This window comes from Podarcis bocagei (genome assembly GCF_964188305.1).
Source record: "Podarcis bocagei genome assembly, chromosome: 4".
Taxonomy (NCBI): Eukaryota; Metazoa; Chordata; class Lepidosauria; order Squamata; family Lacertidae; genus Podarcis; species Podarcis bocagei.
Window position 1 is genome coordinate 2,756,163 of NC_138128.1, and position 23,365 is coordinate 2,779,527.

Below are 23,365 nucleotides of genomic sequence, written 5' to 3' on the forward strand. Positions count from 1 at the left end.
TGCTGTCCTTTAAAAATGGGGACGTGATCCCTCTTGAGTCAACTCTGAGAACGTACTCAAGTCACCCTGCTAACCAGGAGAGCTGCGATTCGTCTCCATTGAGCCGGGCCTGAAATGCCATTGGATGATAGATATAAACAAAAGAGAAGGCTATGTCCTGCCAGATCTGCAATTGTATTATGAGGTAGCTTGTTTGTGTTGGTTGAAAGAATGGATAGTATTGGACAATGCAGACATTTTAGATTTAGAAGGTCATAAATTAAAATTCAGTTGGCATGCATGTCTTTGGTATGGGAAGGCTAAAATCCATAAGAGTTTTTTGAACCACATTCTTAGGAAGAATGTGTATAGAGACTGGGAGAAATATAAAAATCGGCTGGAAAAAAAAAAAAACCTTTATGGCTATCTCTCAATGAGATACCCCTTCATGGATCACTGCCTTGCCATGGCGAAGGGGCTTGAATAACTCAGAGAAGCTATGAGCTATGCCGTGCAGGGCCACCCAAGATGGACAGGTCATAGTGGAGAGTTTTGACCAAACGTGATCCACCTGGAGGAGGAACCGGCAAGCCACTCCAGTATCCCTGCCAAGAAAACTCCATGGACAAAGACAACAGGCATCTCCCAATGAAGCAATTACAATTAAAAGTTAATATGGACAGACAATGGGCAATTTACAGGGATCTGCTGGATTTTACAGTGGGTGGGGGGTAACCCAGATTGAAATCAATGGAAAACTTAAGGAGCCAAGTTACAGATTGGTTGCAATTTCACCAGATATACAACATGTTTAAATGAGATAGAAAGAATGGATTTCTGGATCAAAGCTCCCAATTTGAAAAAGAAACAAAATAAGGATAAACTTCTGTCTAAAATGTGTAATTTTTTGTCAGAATGGGAAACAAAAGCCGAGCTAGTTAAAGCTTCAATGAAACACTGGGCAACAGATATAGGACACAATATACATCTTCACTTCTTGGAGAAACTTTGGGAAAGCACCCTGAAATTTACTGCAAGTTATTCACTGAAAGATAGGGACGTGGGTGGCGCTGTGGGTTAAAGCACAGAGCCTAGGACTTGCTGATCAGAAGGTCAACGGTTCGAATCTCCGCAATGTGGTGAGCTCCCGTTGCTCGGTCCCTGCTCCTGCCAACCTAGCAGTTTGAAAGCACGTCAAGTGCAAGTAGATAAATAGGTACCACTCTGGCGGGAAGGTAAACGGCGTTTCCTTGCGCTGCTCTGGTTCGCCAGAAGCGGCTTAGTCATGTTGGCCACATGACCCAGAAGCTGAACGCCGGCTCCCTCGGCCAGTAAAGCAAGATGAGCGCCACAACCCCAGAGTTGGCCACGACTGGACCTAATGGTCAGGGGTCCCTTTACCTTTACCTATTCACTGAAAGAGAATTATTTGAAAATGATTCATAGATAGTACCTAACTCCGAGTAGGTTGGCTAAGATTTATGAAACAGAATCAGATATGTGTTGTAAGTGTAAAGAAGCAGAGGGAGCCTTTTTTCACATGTGGTGGACATGAAACAAGGTAAAAGGATATTGGGAAATGATTTATAATGAATTGAAAAACATTTTTGAAACCACTTTCCCCGCAAAACCAGAGTCTTTCCTGTTGGGAATAACCCTGACAGAAATTCCTAGGTGTCAGAAAAGGTTATTTATGTATGCAACAACTGTGGCCTATGTTTTGTTAGCCCCAACTAAAGAGGATCGACAACTTAAATTGATAGAGTATGAAGAACTTGCAGATTCAACACGTTGAATAAGAGAGCAAGAAGAACATATATTTAAAGAAGAGTAGAATACATTTATTGAATATCTGGAAAATAACTGTATACACCTGAAAACGCTGGCAGCAGTAAGATCAATTCAACGGAGTAAATGATTTTTGATGGATGTAAAAGTGGAAAACTGATTTGAATGGTTACAGTAAAATATTCAGGAATGTACGATACTTAAAATGAACCATGGAAGGAGAAGAAGGGAAGTCACTGGATATTTTGAAGTTCGCAAAATGTTTCTTTTGAAATGTAAAATTGAAAACTCCATAAAAATTATATATAAAGAAGAATTCTAAAATGAAAGCTACCCTCAGGTGACTTTAACCCTGCTTTCTGGGGAATTATACTAACGCATCAATACTGGATGCATTTGGCCAATAGCAAATGCAGGAAAAACAAGAGACCCATGGATGTTATCTCGGTCGCAGGGAGGCGGAAGAACACAGAGAAACTACTTTGCACATCAAATCGGTTTATGTTGTTGTAAAGACAACTCATTATTGCTTGGCTAGAATTAAAGCTGCATCTGGCTTGGAAATTACACTGTTTTTGGGGAAAACCTCTGTGTCTTGGGGTGTGTTTTCAGCGTTAAGAGGGAATAGGAGGTGGTGCGGCATCTTCTGCCCCCCCCAAACCCCCCCAGCTCCTTTGCCCCCCCACTTGCGTCCCATCTGGGGATGAAGACCAAGACCCAAGCCCATCCGAAAAGGTCATTAAACCTCTTCCCAGCACCAGCACTCTTTCTGACGGAGAACAGCTCCAGAGGATATTGCCTCTTCTCTCCCCTTTTAATTAATAAAATTACAGCCCAGAGCTCATTATCGATAATTATGGCCACTGTGAGAGCTTCCCGTTTCTTTGCTGGCTCCCACCCCCGCCGACCTTAATCCTGTTCCAAATGCAGCATGAATTAGCGTTTAATTAGCCATTAAATAGAATTAACGGTCTCTGGCGGCAAGGTGGCACGCCGAACAATCGTAGGAGGAGGAGAAGGGAGGCTTCCTGGCGCAGGACAAGTCCGGCAGCCGCGACTGGGGAGAGATTCTCAACAAACCAGAAGCTCTCGTTCTCAGCCAGTCGACAGAATGTCACCAACGGGTCATGCAGAGACACCATCCGCATGCGCCCGTCGCCGCAGAAAATACTTCTGACGGGAATTCCATCTTCGCCCTCCGTAACTGAGCCGTGGGAGAACTCGCCCTCCCAAGTCTCATCTTCTCATAGAATTGATACCCCCAGGGGTCATCTAGTCCAACCCCCTGCAGTGCAGAAAGGACGCCTAGAGAATCCCTGAGAGATGGGACCCAATATGTCATCCTGATCAAACCCAAGGGCATCCTGATCAAATTTGCAGATGACACCAAACTGGGAGGGGTGGCTAACACCCCAGAGGACAGGATCACACTTCAAAACGACCTTGACAGATTAGAGAACTGGGCAAAAAAAAACAAGATGAATTTTAACAGGGAGAAATGTAAAGTATTGCACTTGGGCAAAAAAAATGAGAGGCACAAATACAAGATGGGTGACACCTGGCTTGAGAGCAGTACATGTGAAAAGGATCTAGGAGTCTTGGTTGACCACAAACTTGACATGAGCCAGCAGTGTGACGCGGCAGCTAAAAAAGCCAATGCAATTCTGGGCTGCATCAATAGGAGTATAGCATCTAGATCAAGGGAAGTAATAGTGCCACTGTATTCTGCTCTGGTCAGACCTCACCTGGAGTACTGTGTCCAGTTCTGGGCACCACAGTTCAAGAAGGACACTGACAAACTGGAACGTGTCCAGAGGAGGGCAACCAAAATGGTCAAAGGCCTGGAAACGATGCCTTATGAGGAACGGCTAAGGGAGCTGGGCATGTTTAGCCTGGAGAAGAGGAGGTTAAGGGGTGATATGATAGCCATGTTCAAATATAGAAAAGGATGTCACATAGAGGAGGGAGAAAGGTTGTTTTCTGCTGCTCCAGAGAAGCGGACACGGAGCAATGGATCCAAACTACAAGAAAGAAGATTCCACCTAAACATTAGGAAGAACTTCCTGACAGTAAGAGCTGTTCGACAGTGGAATTTGCTGCCAAGGAGTGTGGTGGAGTCTCCTCCTTTGGAGGTCTTTAAGCAGAGGCTTGACAACCATATGTCAGGACTGCTCTGATGGTGTTTCCTGCTTGGCAGGGGGTTGGACTCGATGGCCCTTGTGGTCTCTTCCAACTCTATGATTCTATGATTCCATGTCCTTGAAAACCTCCATGCAAGGAGAGTCCATTACCCAGTTAGGGAGTTCATTGTACCATCCAATGGCTCAGAATAATATAAGAATAATGATTTATTACTTATACCTTGCCCATCTGGCTGCCAAAGATTATCTGAAGAAACCCCATGGGGTGGTTGGGAGATTATTAATATTATTATTATTATTAATTGAATTTATATACTGCCCTATACCAGGGGGGTCTCAGGGCGGTTCACAGAATAAAACCACAAAATACATAATAAAAATAAAAATAAACCAACAAAAAGCACATTTTAGGATGTCCATCAGATCAACCAAAGGCCTGCTTAAAAAGGAACATTTTTGCCTGGCACCTAAAGGTGTATAATGAAGGCGCCAGGTGAACTTCCCTGGGGAGTGCATTCCACAGACAGGAGCCACTGCAGAGAAGGCCCTGTTCTCGTGTTGCCACCCTCCTCGAGGAGGAGGCACACGAAGAAGGGCCTCAGAAGATGATCTCAGGGTCCAGGTAGGTTCATATGGAAAGGGGTGGTCCTTGAGATATTGCAGTCCTCAGATAGCCTTGATAAGGCCGTCCAATGTTGCTATTCTTAAAAAAGGGGGCGGTATTAAAAGGGAGCGCAATACCGATTGAGGTGGGTGGGAAATGCAATCCTTTATGTAAGATTTGCAGACTGAAAGCAACCAAAGTCGTGAATTCCAAATACGGACATCACATTGGTTTCCGTTCCAGACCTGGGGTAAATAAGGGAACGCTGGCAATTTCAATTTCCGTTTCTGTTTTTGCTTTGTCCAGTCCTCTTTCAAAGCCATCCCAAATTCTCCAACATCCCCAGATGAGCACCATTCGCTGGGGAGTGTGAATGGGGAGAAGACTCCCTTGCACCTATTCTGCTTCTGGGCATCCCAGATACATCTGTCTGGTCACCACGATACAAAGAGAGGCTCTGCTGGAGTAGGTGGCCTTTGGGTCTGATCCTGCAGGCTCTCCTGATGTTCTCGGAGGAAGCGAACCCTTCTCATGCTCCGGGCGAAAATTCGCCTTTCTATCAGAGTTCAGGTAAGGGAGTTTTGCTTTGCGTTCAGGAGAGGCAAGAGGCAACAGCTGGGTGAGGGAGCCCCCAGTGTGATTCAATATCAGGCAGCCTCTTCTGCCCCAAATGTGACCAGTTCAACAAGGCCTTGGGCTGATTCATATCCTACAGCCTTTTAAAAAGATCTGTGGGGAGGAGGGCTATTGTTTTGTTCTTTGGGTTCCATTATTTGCTGTTTTTTATCTTAAAAAACAGAATCTTAAAAAGCAGAGACATCACCTTGCCGACACTGGCCCATATAATTAAAGCTATGGTTTTCCCAGTAGTGATGTATGGAAGTGAGAGCTGGACCATAAAGAAGGCCGATCGCCAAAGAATGGATGCTTTTGAATTCTGGTGCTGGAGGAGACTCTGGAGAGTCCCATGGACTGCAAGAAGATCAAACCTCTCCATTCTGAAGGAAATCAGCCCTGAGTGCTCACTGGAAGGACAGATCCTGAAGCTGAGGCTCCAAGACTTTGGCCACCTCATGAGAAGAGAAGACTCCCTGGAAAAGACCCTGATGTTGGGAAAGATGGAGGGCACAAGGAGAAGGGGACAGCAGAGGACGAGATGGTGGGACAGTGTTCTCGAAGCTACCAGCATGAGTTTGACCAAACTGCGGGAGGCAGTGAAAGACAGGAGTGCCTGGCGTGCTCTGGTCCAGGGGGTCACGAAGAGTCGGACATGACTAAATGACTAAACAACAACAGTGCTAGAATGGGGGGGATTAAAAAGGAAAGGAAGACTAACATTATAAATAAAGTAAATACAAGTGATGGTTTAACATATAATGAGAAAGCAATAAGACTGGGATTTTTTAGGTACCGTTCTAAGAAAATACAAAGAGGCCTGTTGGTCAGTCCAATGGCCCATTTAGCATCTTGTTCTCGCCGTGGGCGACCAGATACACCAAGCAGAACTCAAGCACAATTCCTCCACAAATTTGGCCATCACTGCCTCCTGTGGCAGGGAGTTCCACAGTTTAACTACAAGCCACGTGAAGCAGCTCTTTCTTTTGGTGCCGCTGTACAGCACCTAGCACCATGGGCACTTGATTCGCCTTGACCACAGCCGGGCACCACAAGAACCCCATCCGTGCCCTTGGCAGCACCATGGATGCCTTCTTACCTGAACATTGAACATGGCTTCATCAGGAGGAGGAGGAGGAAGAAAGGCACTGGGCGGCGGTGGAGGAGGATTCCCAAGATCATCAGAAGGAGGTGGAGGTGGTGGTGGTGGTGGGAAGTCACCTATAGATGACAGGAATAATAATAATAATTTTATTATTTGAACCACACCCATCAATGATCAAGCTGAACACAAGATAAATACAATATCCCCCTAGGCCACAGGTTCCCCCAGGGTATGGCAGGAAAAGTGTGGAGGGAACATTCGAGGGCAATCAAAGAAACCTTGAAACATTTCAGTTTAGTATAGGACAAGATAATATCAAAGTAATTTGGTGGGATATACAACCAGAAACAGTATCTATATCTTTCTTCAAGAGCGTTGGCTGTTCTTCTACAGTTCTCCACGACATATTGCTGTGAGCAGAGATTTCCAGCTCTGACACATATGAAAGATTGGAAAATACAAAGGCTTCTTTGTGTTGATGCGGAAAGGAGAGTTGGTTTGTCTCAAATGAGACCTTATATAAATGGGATTACCCGGCAAAAGCAAGATCACACCTCTCATTGGGTTTGCATAAAATACTCAAGGTACGTCTGCAAGAGGCTCATTGATAGTTATATTGTGGGATTGATTAATCTTCTTATGTAGCTGCGTTGTTTTATACTTTCTGGCTGTCCTGTGACCGCTGTGTTCTGTGTTATAAATCAAGCACTGCTGGGAGCTGTTCCTTTTTGTTTTCCGATGTATATCTTATCAATACAAAATTCAGTGCGGCATGAGCAATTTTTTATTCTGAAAGTGTACTTCAGAGAAAAAAGTCTGAGAAGCAATGCTCTTAGCACAGGCACGTCCAACTCCCAAGAGACTGTGATCTACTCATTGATGGCAGTGATCTACCCATTGCCAAGAGTTGTTGATCTTTTTTTTGGGGGGTGGGGTTGATCAGAGTTGTTGATCCTTTTTTGGGAAGGGGTGCCCCAGAGTTGTTGAGCTTTTCTGGGGGATCGATCAGGAGCACCCTGGGGATCCCACGATCTACCTGGAACCCCCCCCCCCCATGATCTACGTGTTGGACATGCCTGCTCTAGCAAAAGCTGGGAGCCTCAGACCCTGCAATTGCCATCTGAGGCCTTCCACAGGGTGCTCGTTCCAGTGGACCTTTCCAGATCCCTGCTAAGCAAGCTGGAGTTCTTATAAAGCTCTTTCTGTGGCATGGAAAGAGTTTGTAAGTCCTCCACTTTGCTTATGGGGCTCTGGGGAAATTGTGGGACCCCACAAGATACTCTGGGGCCATCTGAGATCTTGGGAAGGCCCTGAGAGATCTCCCACGGCCTCCCAGAAGCCTCACACAACTGCCACAGAGCCCATTAAGGAAAGGAGAGCTGTCAGGGAGACAGTGGCATAGCGTTGGTTGCCAGTGCCCGGGGCAAGGTGCGAAAGAGATGGGGCACTGCAACTAGCTTGTAGTGTGCCCACAGGAAGATCTGCCTGTCAGGCCCAGAAGCCGCTGTGCTGCTAGCCTGCTTCCGTACTGATGAACCTCGGCTGGGGGTTCTCCGGCAGCCCTAGGGCAGGAAGGATCTGAGGGCACAACCCAGAACAGCAGCAACCTGTTGCACACGGCAGCGGCGGCAGCCATGGCATAAGAAGCGTGTGGCGCGCCACCACGAGATGCTGAAAGGGGTGGGCAATGAGAGGGGGCTCCATCCTGGCAAGGGAGGGCCTGGCTGTTGGCATGCACCCAAGGAAATGGGGGCAATTTGCAGGCCCCCAGCCGGCCCCGGCCCACTGGTCGGGGTGCCAGGCATATTCCGGTCCTTGGTGCAGCATAAATCTGTGACCCAGGCTTTAGAAGACTGAGCACGCTATTCAGCAGAGAAAACGCTGCGCAGACAGAAGTGGCACGAGAGGCTGTATGAGCATATTTACAAGCAGGTTTTATTAAGCATAAGGTAAAGGTAAAGGGACCCCTGACCATTAGGTCCAGTCGTGGCCGACTCTGGGGTTGCGGTGCTCATCTCGCTTTACTGGCCGAGGGAGCCGGCGTACAGCTTCTGGGTCATGTGGCCAGCATGACTAAGGTGCTTCTGGCGAACCAGAGCAGCGCACGGAAACGATGTTTACCTTCCCGCCGGAGCGGTACCTATTTATCTACTTGCACTTTGACGTGCTTTCGAACTGCTAGGTTGGCAGGAGCAGGGACCGAGCAACAGGAGCTCACCCATCACGGGGATTCGAACCACCGACCTTCTGATCGGCAAGTCCTAGGCTCTGTGGTTTAACCCACAGCGCCACCCACGTCCCTTTTTATTAAGCGTAGATCAGGACAAAAGGAAACATGTCTGATCTCCTTTGTGTCCAAAGTAGAACAGAAAGCTAAACACAAACGGACGTTCCCAGCATACTGTGCTGGAATGTAAACAGACATGTGACACACAACAATTCCACACGTCTGTTCCTTAAGGTGGGACAGAATTCTCACTGCCTGGCTGGCGGCCGGCTATCCACTCACAGCCCGCCCGGCAACCCCGGAGACGTCTGCTCCATGTGTCCTGCTGCTGCTGGGACAGAAAAAGGGAGCCACCTCCCTCCCGATTTTGTCACATCTTTGGCCCACTTTCTGAATTTCCACTGAGAGAAATTGCCCCCCAAGGCTAAATCTCCAGAGGGGGAGATCCCAGTGTGTCTTCCCGAACTTGCGTGATGATGCCTTTGTGTGCGAGTCCCCAGAACATAAACCCCTCGCATAAATTTCAGGCCTACTCCGTACCTGTGCGGCGTTCAGAACGCACACTGCACATCACCGGCGCCCGACTGAGACCCTGGAGATGGCCAGGGTGCCACTAAATAAAGATGGCTTTATTACAACCTTGACAGCTTGGCGGATGTTTTCTCCCCTTCCCCATAAAGTTCTGCGCCTCTGGTGTTTGCCTCTCTTCTGCTGAGATATATTCCGGTAGGCTCCCGAACACACGCTGCGGCTGTTTATAGAGATTTGATTATATACATAAATAATATTGATGTCTGGAACAAGCAGCCCAAGCCGTGATTTGGGAAGCCTTGTCGGTACCAGATGGTTGAAGACGCGGCTCGAGTCTAAACAGACTCTCCGGGGGGCAGCTTCTCACATATCCTCGCCGTGAGCTTGTCGGCTCTGGTTTTCGTCTTTCAGGTGAGGTACCCTCCTGGAAATCCAAGCTGTTGGAGAGGAGCTGCTCGCAGGATGCGAAAGGCAGTGGCAGGTTTTCTTAACAGCAAGGCTAACATAAGCATGGAGCGAGATCCATACCTGCTTTGTGTTGGTTTCTAGGTAAAGGTAAAGGGACCCCTGACAGTTAAGTCCAGTCGCGAACAACTCTGGGGTTGCGGCACTCATCTCACTCTACAGGCCAAGGGAGCCACCGTTTGTCCGCAGACAGTTTTTCCAGGTCATGTGGCCAGCATGACTAAGCCGCTTCTGGCAAAACCAGAGCAGTGCAAAGAAACGCCGTTTACCTTCCCGCCAGAGCAGTACCTATTAATCTACCTGCACTTTGACGTGCTTTCGAACTGCTAGGTTGGCAGGAGCAGGGACCGAGCAACGGGAACTCACCCCGTCGCGGGGATTTGAACCGCTGACCTTCCGATCGGCAAGTCCAAGCGGCACAGTGGTTTAAACCACAGCACCACCCGCGTCCCTGTGTTGCTTTCAGCCGACACCTAATTCAAAAATGTCCAAATGGCACAAAGGAGGAGGCAAAATACAGGAATTTGCAAGGGGATCAAATATCAACCAATCTGTAATAATAATAATAATAATAATAATAATAATAATAATAATAATAATAATAATAATAATTTATTTATACCTTGTCCATCTGGCTGAGTTTCCCCAGCCCACTGGGGGCAGAGCTGGTGCCCAGTGTATATGGCTTTTGTGTGCATATGTGAAATCCAATCTCCTCTGTCTCCAAAGGTCCATAAAGTTCATGCAGAGCGAGGGTCCATACTCTGAGTTGGCTTTGAGATGCCACCAAATATTTTTTTTTGGGGGGGGGGAATTTGCAGAGAGGCCTCATGTATTTTTATTGCTGCCTATCACTATTAGGTATGCAACATCACTTTACCCTTTTCAGCACTTGCTAAAAACATTTTTGTTTAGACAAACTTAACTTTAGACAAACTGGTGTTTAGAAAGTGATTGGGAGTTTCTTTTGAGCCACATCAGCAAGGCCGAGAGAGGGCTTTTGTCTCCTGGGCAGCCCAGGACCCCCAGAAACGCTGTCCAGGCTTGCGACCTGGAGAGCTCACTTTGGTGCTGCTAATGCAGCAAAAACAACACAGAAGAAGAAGAGTTTGGATTTGATATCCCGCCTTTCACTCCCTTTAAGGAGTCTCAAAGCGGCTAACATTCTCCTTTCCCTTCCTCCCCCACAACAAACACTCTGTGCAGTGAGTGAGGCTGAGAGACTTCAGAGAAGTGTGACTGGCCCAAGGTCACCCAGCAGCTGCATGTGGAGGAGTAGGGAAGCGAACCCGGTTCCCCAGATTACAAGTCAACCGCTCTTAACCACTACACCACACTGGCACCATCCAACCGTCTTAGGGACTCCAATTTGTGTAGGGTTGACCCCGAGCCTGCAGTGAGATTCCACTGTGAGCCAGTGTGCAGTGAGGGGTCGCCCTTTGTTCGAAGCTATCAAGACTAAAGCAGCTTTAACCTTCTCCAGCATCTCCTAGCAGGGAGGAGAGAAAATTCGGAAGCAAAGAAGACATTTCGGGGGATCTCATTAGAAGGGCTGGTTCGTCTGCTTCTTATCTGGGGCAAATTACTCCAGGACTCGTCGTCTGATGCGGGAGGAATGGCAATTAGCCTTCCTGTTGATTTCAAGCCCGTCAAGAGGCGAAATCAGTTAGGCCGAGAGTGTGCCGGCAAGATGAGATGCTGAATTAGGCGCTCTCAGCCGGGAGGCAGGCGCATTAGCGCCCCACTGATCCCAACAGCGAACCAGGGATCTGGCTTTTAAAAGACATTTCTTCAAACAGCACAGTATTTATCCGCAATTAAGGCACGCAAACGGAAGGCGTTCTGGCCACGCGGATTCTGCGGAGGCCGTTCCAGGCAGTACAAGCTATTTTGGCAACACAAGGTATAACCATTCTCTTGTCTGTACCGTGACTGGCCCTGATCCACGATACGGACTTGCAGATTTCAAAGCCAGGAGGTCCCTTACTAACCTGCGAACCACGTCAGTCACAGCGGGTGGCGAGATTTCCTCCGAAAGAACCAGATTTCCCCACATTGCAAAGAGTGAGGTACAAATTTGTCATTTCCGGTGTCTCCCAAATTATATTTCTCCAAGTTTAAGTTCAGCTCCCCATGTTTTATTCCTTTGCAATATTGGTGGTGGACTCTCCTTCCTTTGGGGACACGGGTGGCGCTGTGGTCTAAACCACTGAGCCTTGGCCTTGCCGATTGGAAGGTCGGTGGTTCAAATCCCCGCGGCGGGGTGAGTTCCCGTTGCTCAGTCCCTGCTCCTGCCAACCTAGCAGTTTGAAGTGCAAGTAGATAAATAGGTACCACTCCGGCGGGAAGGTAAACGGTGTTTCTGTACGCTGCTCTAGTTTTGCCAGAAGCAGCTTAGTCATGCTAGCCACATGACCCAGAAAAACTGTCTGCGGACAAACGTCAGCTCCCTCAGCCAGTAAAGCGAGATGAGCGCCGCAACCCCAGAGTCGTTCACGACTGGACTTAACTGTCTGGGGTCCTTTACCTTCTTCCTTGGAGGTCTTTAAGCAGTGGTTGGATGGCCATCTATCAGGGATGCTTTAGCTGAGATTCCTGAATTGCAGGGGGTTGGACTAGATGTCCCTCAGGGTCCCTTCCCACTCTACCGCGTTATGATTCTGTAATCTTGGGGGTCTCTTCCAACTCTACAATTCTCTGGTGTTATCATCAATCTTTCTTTCTTTCTTTGGCGATCACTCGTAGCCGAGTAAGATTGTTTTCCATAAACACGGTGGGTTTTTGGAAGACCCCTGTATGTGAATTTGCTTCATGTGTGTAGATCAGTGCATGCTAACCAATGCACAGTCTTTGCAGTAGGGCTCTGTTCTGATGGCATAAAGTAGTCACAACAAACTGGTAGATTCCTATCTGCTGCAGCCTTCATCCACCTTCACAGCTGTTGTAACATACTGCTTGTTATCGCCCACCTGTTCTGCCGTTGAGGACTTCTTGGATCAGTCTTTGTCTAGCTCCTTCCCTTTGACCTTACTGCCTTGGGTGACCCTGCTGGGAGTACGAGATTCCCGATGGCTTCGCTCACAAGGGTCATAGGAACATGCAAGCCCACTCACCACAACAAGGTGATGATCCAGCGAGTGGGTATCAATGCACCCAGCCAATGAACCCATCCAACTAGCCAACTACAAAAGCAGCCCGTTGAGGTGCTCCTTGATAAATCATACCTGGTTTGATTCCCAATCCCACACCCTGCTCGGCCGCAGAGACACACACCTTCCACCAACCCCTAGCCAGGCACAGCTTTGCTGCCACCCAGGGGAGAGTTTTTAAAGGCCAATCGTTGCTCCGGCTTCCGTGCAAGGTCAGGACACGCGGCAAAGTGGGCTGATTTAAAATCAAGGCCATTGAAGCCACCGCCAAGGGAAAAGATGACAGAGCCGTTGCAGATCGAACACAGCAGACAAAAGCTTTCATATCACTTCAAACGCAAGGCTGTTCACACATTTGGCGGTGAAGCACTTAAAATGCACCCACCTTCTGAAGTTGCCCACCATCTCTTTCAATTGCACAAGAGTGCTTTCTGCACAAGCTCTGTGTCTATGTATTTATTACTAGAAGTCATAGGTAGCCTTCATTCTCTCCCAAACAGATGCCCTTTCTTTTGGCTTTGAATGTGTTCCCAAAGTCCTTCTCACTTTTGATCCTATTACAATGCCCGTCCTGTTTTATTAATCCTATTGTACTGGTCCCGGGGGCTAGCCAAGAGGTGAGGTCCGAGTCCAGTCCGAGGTCGATGGTGCAATAGGAAGGCAGTCCGTAGAAGTCGAAGCTGGGTGCAGGGCAGGGCGTCGGGTGAGGTCAGGAGCTCCGGCAGGGAAGCAGGTCAGGGATCAGGCTGGAACCAACAACCAACGATGTTGCTCCCGCAACTTGGGGCTGGAGCTGCCTGGCTTTTATCTGCCCCAAGGCATAGGGTGGCCCCGATCCTCTGGTGACTCGCCTCTCCTGGCCTGCAGGCGAGCACTCCTCCTGCGGGAACTTAGTTCCCTCCGCCTCTCTGCCCTGAGCCTCTGCAACTCAGGAGAGGCTGGAGGGTTACTGGACCCAGAGGCAACTTCAATTTCCCCTGATGGGGCTGAGAGTGGAGCACCTGCAGGCAATGGGTCCTCCATCACCTAGGGAGCCAGAGCCGACTCAGCTGGTGCCTGCACCTGAGGACCCAGCACAGGTGAGGACCCTTCAGGCTCATGCCCCAGCCCCTGCTCAGCTGGTTCTGGAGGTGGGGACTCCTGTGCAGGCTGGGATTCCTCAGGTTCAGCCTCTGAATCCAATTCCCAGGCCATCACACCTATTATAGTCTCCGTCACGTTCCCAGAAAGTGCCAATTCTACAGCATGGCCCAGCCAAGAGGTATGTGAGTGTGGGGTTCTCCCCTTCCCAATTTAGCCTGGAATTCCAGCCCATTTTAGGCTGGAAGACTGGTGAGCTTTATGGCCACCTGGGAACTAGTACCCTGGTCTGCTAGGTCCTAGGCCAGCGCTCTAACCACTACACCACACTTCTCATGCCAGCTGGGGCTGCTGGAGTTGAGGTTCAAAACATCTGGAGGTCAGCAGGTTGGTGAAGGGTGAGCAACGGCTCTTAACTCTGCACCGAGTTTACCAATTCTGCGCTATAGTTCCCAGAGAGGCAGGGTACCTCCCCATAGGTGGAAGCTCTGAGGAGGCCCAGAGCCAGCCTGACTGCTTCTTCTCCCCTCCATCACTGACAGCACATTAAAGAGATGCAGCCCAATTGGCACAAACCTCCCAAAGATATGATAATAATTACATGAAATAAGGTTTAAATATTGCCCACGTGGAAAACATCCGGGCTAAAACTCAGAATAAATAACCGTGATACCCTAGGAGGTAGGCTACATCTTAAAAGCAAGGAGCTTACACGAAGAGAAAGTGATAATGAAGTAACTTTTCTTACGGGAGATAAAAGGAGAAGTTCAGTTCCACACACACACACACTCCTTAATTCTTCCATGCCACGTTGTAATAATAAAGCAATTTGTTTAAGTAACTCCCTCGCGACACCATCATTCTAAGAAGCCAAATGTTGAACAAACAGAAATCCGCTCTGCTGTTTCCAGCTTCAGAAGTCGATAATTTGCCCTCCGCCGAAGGCGTATGTGGATGTTTTCCTCCCGTTCCTGAAGCCATCAAATTCCGGGTGGATTAGGGCAGTGAGACGTGCCGGGAATATTCCAAGTGGATGGTTACCCAATCGAAAAACACTCGGCTTCGCCCGGGCACACATGGCAGGCCTCCACTCAGGCGTGTGCAGGGGACTGACGCATCGCTTAGGCCAGATATGAGCAGCAGCCAAGATGGTTTTTGAAAATGTGCGTGGTGATATTTAAGCCATACGCTCTGGGCTTGCAAGTAAGAAGGAGATCTCTGGGTGAGCTGAGATCAGAACCAGAAGTTTTATGGGCACACTTGCTGGTGAAGATGAAGAAGAAGAAGAAGGAGAAGGAGAAGAAGGAGAAGAAGGACCCTCTGACAAGAGCTGTTTGACAGTTGAATGGCCAACCTAGGACAACTGGAATTTTTTAAGCCAAGGTTGGATGGCCACCTGTCATGGATGCTTTAGTTGAGATTCTTGCATTGCAGGAGGTTGGACTAGATAATAATAATAATAATAATAATAATTTTTTATTTATACCCCGCCCTCCCCAGCCAAGGCCGGGCTCAGAGCGGCTTACAAGCAATAAGAGTCCCACCCAACTCTACAATTCTATGATAAAAGATGATGAGGAGGAGGAGGAGGAGGAGGAGGAGGAGGAGGAGGAGGAGAAAGAGGAGACAAGGGTCACACAAACCCCCACTCCCAGCATGTGTCCATCCATGACTGTCCAGATCAGTGAGAGCTTGATGTGATGGCCTGGGACTTGGGCTCGGGCTCGGAACCAGAGGAGACTCAGTCTGCACTGGATCCTTTGCCTCAGGCATCATCTGAACCAAGTCTGGGGCCTGATCCTGAAGAGTCCCAGTCTGCGCAGGTTCCCCTGCAACAAGCACCACCTGGGCCGAGTCCGGGGCCTGAGCCTGCCCTGGCTCCAGATGCGGGGATGACCTCCTTGCCTCCAGCTGGGCCATCGCTTATAGCTGCTCCACTACCGGTTGGGTCATGGGAGGCTGAGGCGGCCTCTGGGTCTAGTAACCCACCGACGTCTCCCCAGCTGCAGAGACTCAGGTCTGAGAGAAGGAGAGACCTGAGTACTTGCAGGAGAAGTGCCTGCCTTTGGGTGAAACAGGGAGGTGAGTCGCCGGGGGATCAGGACCGGCCACTACCCCAACAAAGATAAAAGGTTGTCGGACCCTGCCCCAGGTTCTGGAACAACATTGCTGTATGCCAGATCCTGCCTGAGATCCTGGACCTGTCCTTGCCTGGTTTCCTGCCTCACATCCTGCCTTGGCCCTGTCGGACTGGCTCCTAGCGGAACCTTCAGATTCTGGACCAGTCCTGGACCACATTTCACGGAGTACCCCCGGGCCCAGCACACTTGCGTTTTGGAGAGGAAGCAGGTAGCGTCCGGTGAAGAAGAGAACAGACAGCACCTTGGAGAGCTCCAATTGCCCCTGCTAAAGCAGCTCTGGGAGATGTTGCCTTTGCAGAAAGCCAAGCCGGAATGAAGCCTTTATTTAGGCTGACCAGGCCTGGAGGGTGGCCGGGGAGGAGCTGGCTAGCTGACTGGGTGCTTAAAGAGGCCGTGCCTGGTTCTATAGCCACTGGCTTACAGAAGACCAGATGGCAAAGACAGACTCATCCTCTGAATCTAGTTCAGCAGTAGAGCTGGGCCTTTGGCCCCAATTGGGAGGTACCGGTGCTTCTCTCCCAGAGGAAACAGCCTGAAAATAATCCAAATTATCCTTTGTGGGTCACCATGGTATAAGACACCCCCTTTGGTCTTCTGGGCTTGGCTATGGAAAGGATGGGCGTTTGCCAGAGAAACAGCTTCAATTCAGATGCCACAGCCCTTCTCTTTCTGACCGCCCGCCTTCTACGTCAATTGCCTTTTCTGTTGCTTGCATGCATCCCCTGCCAAAATACTCACACAAACACCCTGCAAACTCCACAGCCCTATTCTTGACCCTAAGAACGGAACATAAGAACTTGACAAGAGCCTGCAGAATCAAGCCAACGGCCACACTAGTCCAGAATCCTGCTCTCATCTTGGCCGACCAGATACCTATGGGAAACCAGCAAGCAGGATTCGAGCGTAAAAGCAGCATCTGGTCAGCCACTGTGAGAACAGGATGCTGGACTGGATGGGCCCCTGGCCTCATCCAGCAACCTCGAGGCCCCATCCCCACTTCGCTTTCAGTAGTTGCACGAACTTCTCTAGATTACCGTATTTTTCGCTCCATAGGGCGCACCAGACCATAGGGCGCACCTACTTTTTAGGGGGGGAAATAAAGAAAAAAATATATTCCCCCCCCAGCCCCAAAGAGCAAAGAAGCCAAGATAGCGAGCGGGATCCATCCCGCTCGCTGTCTTGGCTTCCTCTTTAGCCACGTGCAACCTCTCCAGCCGGGAGACGCTGCACGCGGCTTTGGCAGAAGTCAAGACAGCGAGCGGGATGGATCCCTCTCACTGTCTTGGCTTCATTTTTAGCTACAGGGCAGGGGTGGGGGAAGCCCGAGCTTCCCCTGACCCCAGCCCCCAGAACAGGCTGCTATCCGCAAGCCTTAGGAGCCCGGCGGGAACTCCCGCCACGCTCAGAAGGCTTGCGGATAGCTGCCTGAAGCCTGGAGAGCGAGAGGGGTCAGTGCGCACCAACCCCTCTCGCTCTCCAGGCTTCAGCGAAAGCCTCCATTCGCTCCATAGGACACACACACATTTCCCCTTCATTTTTGGAGGGGAAAAAGTGTGTCCTATAGAGCGAAAAATACGGTACTTCCTCCTTCCTTCACATTTGAGCAGCGCAAATGGAGAAAAAGAAAACCCACCTGCCCCAGCTTTCTGGTGCTCATCAGCTATCGATCCCCACTTTGGACCTGACACTTGACACCCCGCCAGCCCCCTCGACCGCAGGCTGAAAGGCTCTCTCCCTCTCAAGAGCTCCAGCCAGGGTGCTCTTCCCCAGGAGCCAAATGGTCCACAGGCATCTTCACAGAAGCTTTTAGGCAATCTGGGGTTTGGTTACTTCACTTCAAGAGGCCTGAAGGAGAGAACACTCCTATCTACTCAAGATCTTTCAGGGTTTTTCCCCCCTCCCCACTGGCCCTCAAATCCAACGGAAATACAGTCATACTTTGTGTTGCGTTAGGTTCATGTTGCGTCTTTTCGGCTTGTGAATGAGGCAAACCTGGAAGGGTATACTTCCGGGTTTTGCCACGCATGCATGCGCAGAAGCATTTTGTGTGCTTTGCGCATGCACAGAAGTGTTCTGTGTGCTTTGCACATGCGCAGAAACGCTCTATCGCACTCCGCACTTGTGCAGAAGCACTGCTCTAGTTGCGGACTTTTCAGGGTGCAAACGGCACCCCAGAACGGATCGTGTCCGCAACTAGAGGTACCACTGTAAGGTTCTGCAATGCCGTCTAGATAGCGCTGTTTTTGAAGACAGTCTGGAAATTTCCACCCTGTGCAAAATGCAGCTGCCCAGATGTTTCTCCATTGGAGTGGGGGCAAGTGGAACAGATTGTTCCGAGACCACAGCTGCCACCCTGGCCCCTGTTCACTTTGGGGCCCAATTTCAAACTGCTTTGTACGGCCTTTAAAGCCCTTCAGAGTTTGGGGCTGGTTTACTCCACCACCTGCATCCCTATATGAATCTGCCCATCGCTGAGATCAGCTCAGAGGACTTGCTTCTAAATCTGCCACTTGTGGGGTGTCAAGTACAAAATCGATAGCCAATGAGCTCCAGAAATCATGGCCACGTGGATTTTCTTTTTCTCCACTCAATTGTGCAGCTGAAACTTTTAGAAGACGTCTGAAGACATCCTTGTATAGGGAAGTTTTTAGTGTTTGATGTTTTATTGTGTTCTTATATCTATTGGAACCTCCCCACCCATTCAGTTGGTGGGGTGCAAAATAGCAATAGTCAGTGTTTTTTTCTGGGGGGACGCATACCCCTAAACATTTTTGTGAATCTTTGTACTTTTGTCCATTTACTGTATTTATTTCCCCCGATTTGAACTATAAAATGGTGAGTCAAAATGAGAGTACCCTTAAACATTATTTTATTTTTATTTTTAGAAAAAAGCACTGGTAATAGTAATGTACAATTACCCCAGCTGGAACACACGAAAGGCCTTTTTTTGGTGGTGGCCCCCTTCTTTATTCGGCTGTTGACTGGGTCTGTCTGTGGCCTAAATCTTGATTCAAACTGAGTCTCAGATGTGTTGGGTGCACACAGACATGGAGCAGGTCGGCGAGTCAGGCAGGGTGGGGAAACCACAGGAAACAGGGCTAAGAACTACCCGATTGGTGGCTGAGCCTTCCCAGGACCATCAGAAGCTGCCTAATGCAGAGTCAGACCATTGGTCCATCTCACTCAGTATTCCCTACACTGACTGGCAGCCATGGCTCTCCAGGATTGCAGACAGAGATGTTCTCCCAGCCCTGCCTGGATACGCCATTGGGGACTGAACCCGGGAGCCTCCACTTGCAAGGCAGACGCTCAACCCACTGAACAGGCTCTTCTCCTGTCCTTACTCAGGTCCCTTAATTTCAATGGGTCTACTCGCCAACAAAGGTCCGTATACTTAATGCTATGGTTTCCCCAGTCGTGATATATGGAAGTGAGAGCTGGACCATAAAGAAGGCTGATCGCCGAAGAATGGATGCTTTTGAATTCTGGTGCTGGAGGAGACTCTTGAGAGTCCCATGGACTGCAAGAAGATCAAACCTCTCCATTCTGAAGGAAATCAGCCCTGAGTGCTCACTGGAAGGACAGATCCTGAAGCTGAGGCTCCAAGACTTTGGCCACCTCATGAGAAGAGAAGACTCCCTGGAAAAGACCCTGATGGTGGGAAAGATGGAGGGCACAAGGAGAAGGGGACGACAGAGGACGAGATGGTGGGACAGTGTTCTTGAAGCTACCAGCATGAGTTTGACCAAACTGCGGGAGGCAGCGGAAGACAGGAGTGCCTGGCATGCTCTGGTCCAGGGGGGCACAAAGAGTTGGACATGACTAAATGACTAAACAACAACAACAACTCATGAGTAGAACGCAACTGGAAGCAACCTCAGGGAGGTGGAGGAGAATGAAGTAGGCTAGGCTGTACTGATCAGCGACACCACACTCTTCTCGGCAGGAACATTTAATATTTCATGCGTTTTGGAAGTAGCTTAAATTCCCCGATGAATTTTTCATGTCCCTCCATATACGGTTTCACCTTTGCAAAACTTCCTGTTCCACACCCTGCACTCTCCAGTTTGCCTTTGCACGGCTTCAAAAGGATTCCTGTCTGTGGACCGTCCCTCGGACTGCTAAGACGGTCACTCGTTCTCCTGCGGTTAATTGGTTCTAGAGCGCCTTTGCTAAAATATATATATTAAAAAATAAAAAAGAAGTCGCCCTTTCCATTGCAGTGTTATTGTTTAGTCGTTTAGTCGTGTCCGACTCTTCGTGACCCCCTGGACCAGAGCCTTCTTGATGGTCCAGCTCTCACTTCCATACATCACTACTGGGAAAACCAGAGCTTTAACTATACGAACCTTTGTTGGCAAGGTGATGTCTCTGGGAGGGAGGTATGTAATGTATTAATTCTGCTTTGAGTCAGGATAGACTAGATGACTCTTGTGGTCCCTTCAAGCTCTCCAATTCTATGTGCCTTCTATGTTTATGTCCACAAAAGAAGCAGAATCCAGTAATTAGGTCATATTGGATTAACCTTATTCATTTGTATACAACGGATTGGGGTGGGGAACAGATTTATAACGAATTGAAAAAGATATTTAAATACACTTTCCCAAAAAAGCCGGAAGCTTTCCTGCTAGGCTTGATGGGAGAGGAAATAGAAAAAGCAGATCAAAGGTTATTTATGTCTGCTACAACTGCTGCCAGAACTTTGTTAGCCCAAAAATGGAAAGTACCAGAATTACCAACAATAGAGGAGTTGCAGACGAAGATGGTGGATTATGCGGAACTAGCAAAACTGACCTGTAGAATCTGAAATCAGGAGGAAGCAAAATTCCAAAAAGATTGGAGTAAATTTATGGAGTACATAAATAGTAACTGTAGAAATCTGAAGACTCTGGCAGGACTGAAATAAATCTGACGATGTAGATAGGATTGGTTACAATAACAAACTGTGGGAAAGTAACTGACATAAGAAAACCTGTTGAAGGGAGGGAAGGAAGTCAATGCTCAGCGGAGTGTGGGGAAAGAATGTGGGTAAATGATTGTTGAACTTTACTGTATTTTGTTTGTTTGTATTAAATGAAACACTAATAAAAAGCATTTTAAAAAATATACAGTGGTACCTTGGGTTACATACGCTTCAGGTTACATACGCTTCAGGTTACAGACTCCGCTAACCCAGAAATAGTGCTTCAGGTTAAGAACTTTGCTTCAGGATGAGAACAGAAATCCAGCGGCGCTGCAGCAGCAAGAGACCCCATTAGCTAAAGTTGTGCTTCAGTTTAAGAACAGTTTCAGGTTAAGTACAGACCTCCGGAATGAATTAAGTTCTTAACCCGAGGTACCACTGTATATCATCTCAAAACTAATAAAGTCATACCAAACGAAAGAGAATTTGTCTTTCTTACTTTGGGTCCCAAGTTTTAAGATGGCTTTAAAAGAGGAGGAGGCAAATTCACGGAGAAGGAGGAGGTTTTTGATGGCTCCTAGCCGGGATGGCTCTACTCTGAGTCTACAATCAGAGGCAGAAATGCTCCTGGAGACCAGTGGCTGGAAACCCCAGGAAGAGAGAGCTGCTCTGGTGTTTGAATCCTGCTTGTGGGTTTTCCAGTGCGGAATCAGGTTGGTCGCTGGGAGAACATGATGTTGGACTAAATGGGCCATTGGCCTGACCCAGCAGATGCTCTCCTGATGTTCTGATGATGTTCTCCGATGGTTGGCAAAGTGCCGGACAGCCCGATCTCTCTGTAGGATGTAGTCAGCCATGTGGCATCTCTCCTTACAGTGATCATTCAGGCAGGAGCAAAGACCTGACTCCTTCCTTCCGTAAGCACCAAGCCCAAGAGTTAAAGCTACCATAATAATTGTGATATGAAACGATTGCGGCTTTCGTTCTCCGGCTCTCCTCCCCTCGGAAACACCACACATGGACAGATGGGATGCCTATCATTAGAAATGGCATGGGGGGAGGACGCTGAGAATCCCTCCCCGGCCCCCGGAAAGGTCATCTCGTGCCATCCTCGTCAAAAACGTCCTCAAAAGCAGCGCCAGAGTATTTGCACAACAGAAAAAAAGAAGAAAAAAGCTCCTTCTGTTCTCATATCATCGGCTGGGCAGCCTCTGGGGCAGGCCCTCCTTCTGCTGTTTCCATCCCTCTACAGCCTCATAAAATCAGAGAATTTTAAGCTGGAAGGTACACCAAGGGGTCATCTAGTCCAACCCTCTGTAATGCAGGAAGTCTCAAAGTTCTAAAAAGAGTCGAGGCATTTCAGAGGGAAGCAAAAGGAGGTTTGGTGAGACATTTGGTGAAGTTTCAGGGATGGATGGGGTGGTTTTCTGAACCAAACAATGAACTAACCACACTGTTTGTTGTTTAGTCATTTAGTCGTGTCCGCCTCTTCGTGACCCCCTGGACCAGAGCACGCCAGGCACTCCTATCTTCCACTGCCTCCCGCAGTTTGGTCAAACTCATGCTGGTAGCTTCAAAAACACTGTTCAACCATCTAGTCTTCTATCACCCTCTTCTCTTTGTGCCCTCCATCTTTCCCAACATCAGGGTCTTTCCCAGGAAGTCTTCACTTCTCACAAGGTGGCCAAAGTTTTGGAGTCTCAGCTTCAGGATCTGTCCTTCCAGTGAGCACTCAGGGCTGATTTCCTTCAGAATGGAGAGGTTTGATCTTCTTGCGGTCCGTGGGACTCTCAAGAGTCTCCTCCAGTACCAGAATTCAAAAGCATCCATTCTTCGGCGATCAGCCTTCTTTATGGTCCAGCTCTCACTTCCATACATCACTCCTGGGAAAACCATAGCTTTAACTATACGGACCTCTTGTTGGCAAGGTGACGTCTCTGCTTTTTAAGATGCTGTCTAGGTTTGTCATTCCTTTTCCCCCAAAAAAGACCCCACAAAAGTGTTGAGGGATCTCTCACCAACTCTCTTCCTGCTGTTGGGCTGGTTAAAACAGGTCTTCCAGCTTAGAGCCACAGAATTTTGCCACTAGCTACGGTTTCCAAGAAGGCCACCACCCAATGGATTTTGGGTTGGGTGGGTGGATTAAGCAACTGAAACTGATCAGGGGCAATCAGCAGAACCCTGTGGTTATTATTGCTATTATAACTGCATTTATTTATATCCTGCTCTTTCCATAGATGGATGGCGAAGCAAGTTGGAGCAACCAAACTTGGGCTTCAGAGCTGTAGAAAGCAAAGGGACCTTTTTCATCGCGAATTAGTAATATTAGGCAACAGACAACCCAGGCAGGAACAGGCTGAAATGTGGTTGCCATGGGGATATACATATAAGGGTCATGATTAAAACAGTGCTAACATTTATTCGCCATCTAGAATTGGCTTTCTCCTTGCCCAACCCAAAGCAATGTTGAGTGGGGAAAGTGTGAGGAACTGGAGGGGGGTGCGAATACATTTCACTGTTGAGATGCCCCCTGCCCACTCGGCGGCCTTGCCAATTCCCCAGTTATTGCTGTAAAATAAGGCGAGAGTTTTGGCCGCTTCAGAATGCCTCGACTTCTGTGTGAAGTGGCTTTACTGA

General features: G+C 48.6%; 1 protein-coding gene across 1 annotated transcript in view; it reads right to left on the reverse strand.

Moving 5' to 3' along the window:
* Nucleotides 1-23,365, reverse strand: part of LPP (LIM domain containing preferred translocation partner in lipoma) — a 284,010-nt gene that overhangs the window by 115,457 nt on the left and 145,188 nt on the right. The window contains exon 4 of the mRNA XM_081190316.1: nucleotides 6,227-6,348. Coding sequence (XP_081046442.1) covers nucleotides 6,227-6,348 — 122 coding nt within the window. The remainder of the gene's footprint in view (nucleotides 1-6,226; nucleotides 6,349-23,365) is intronic.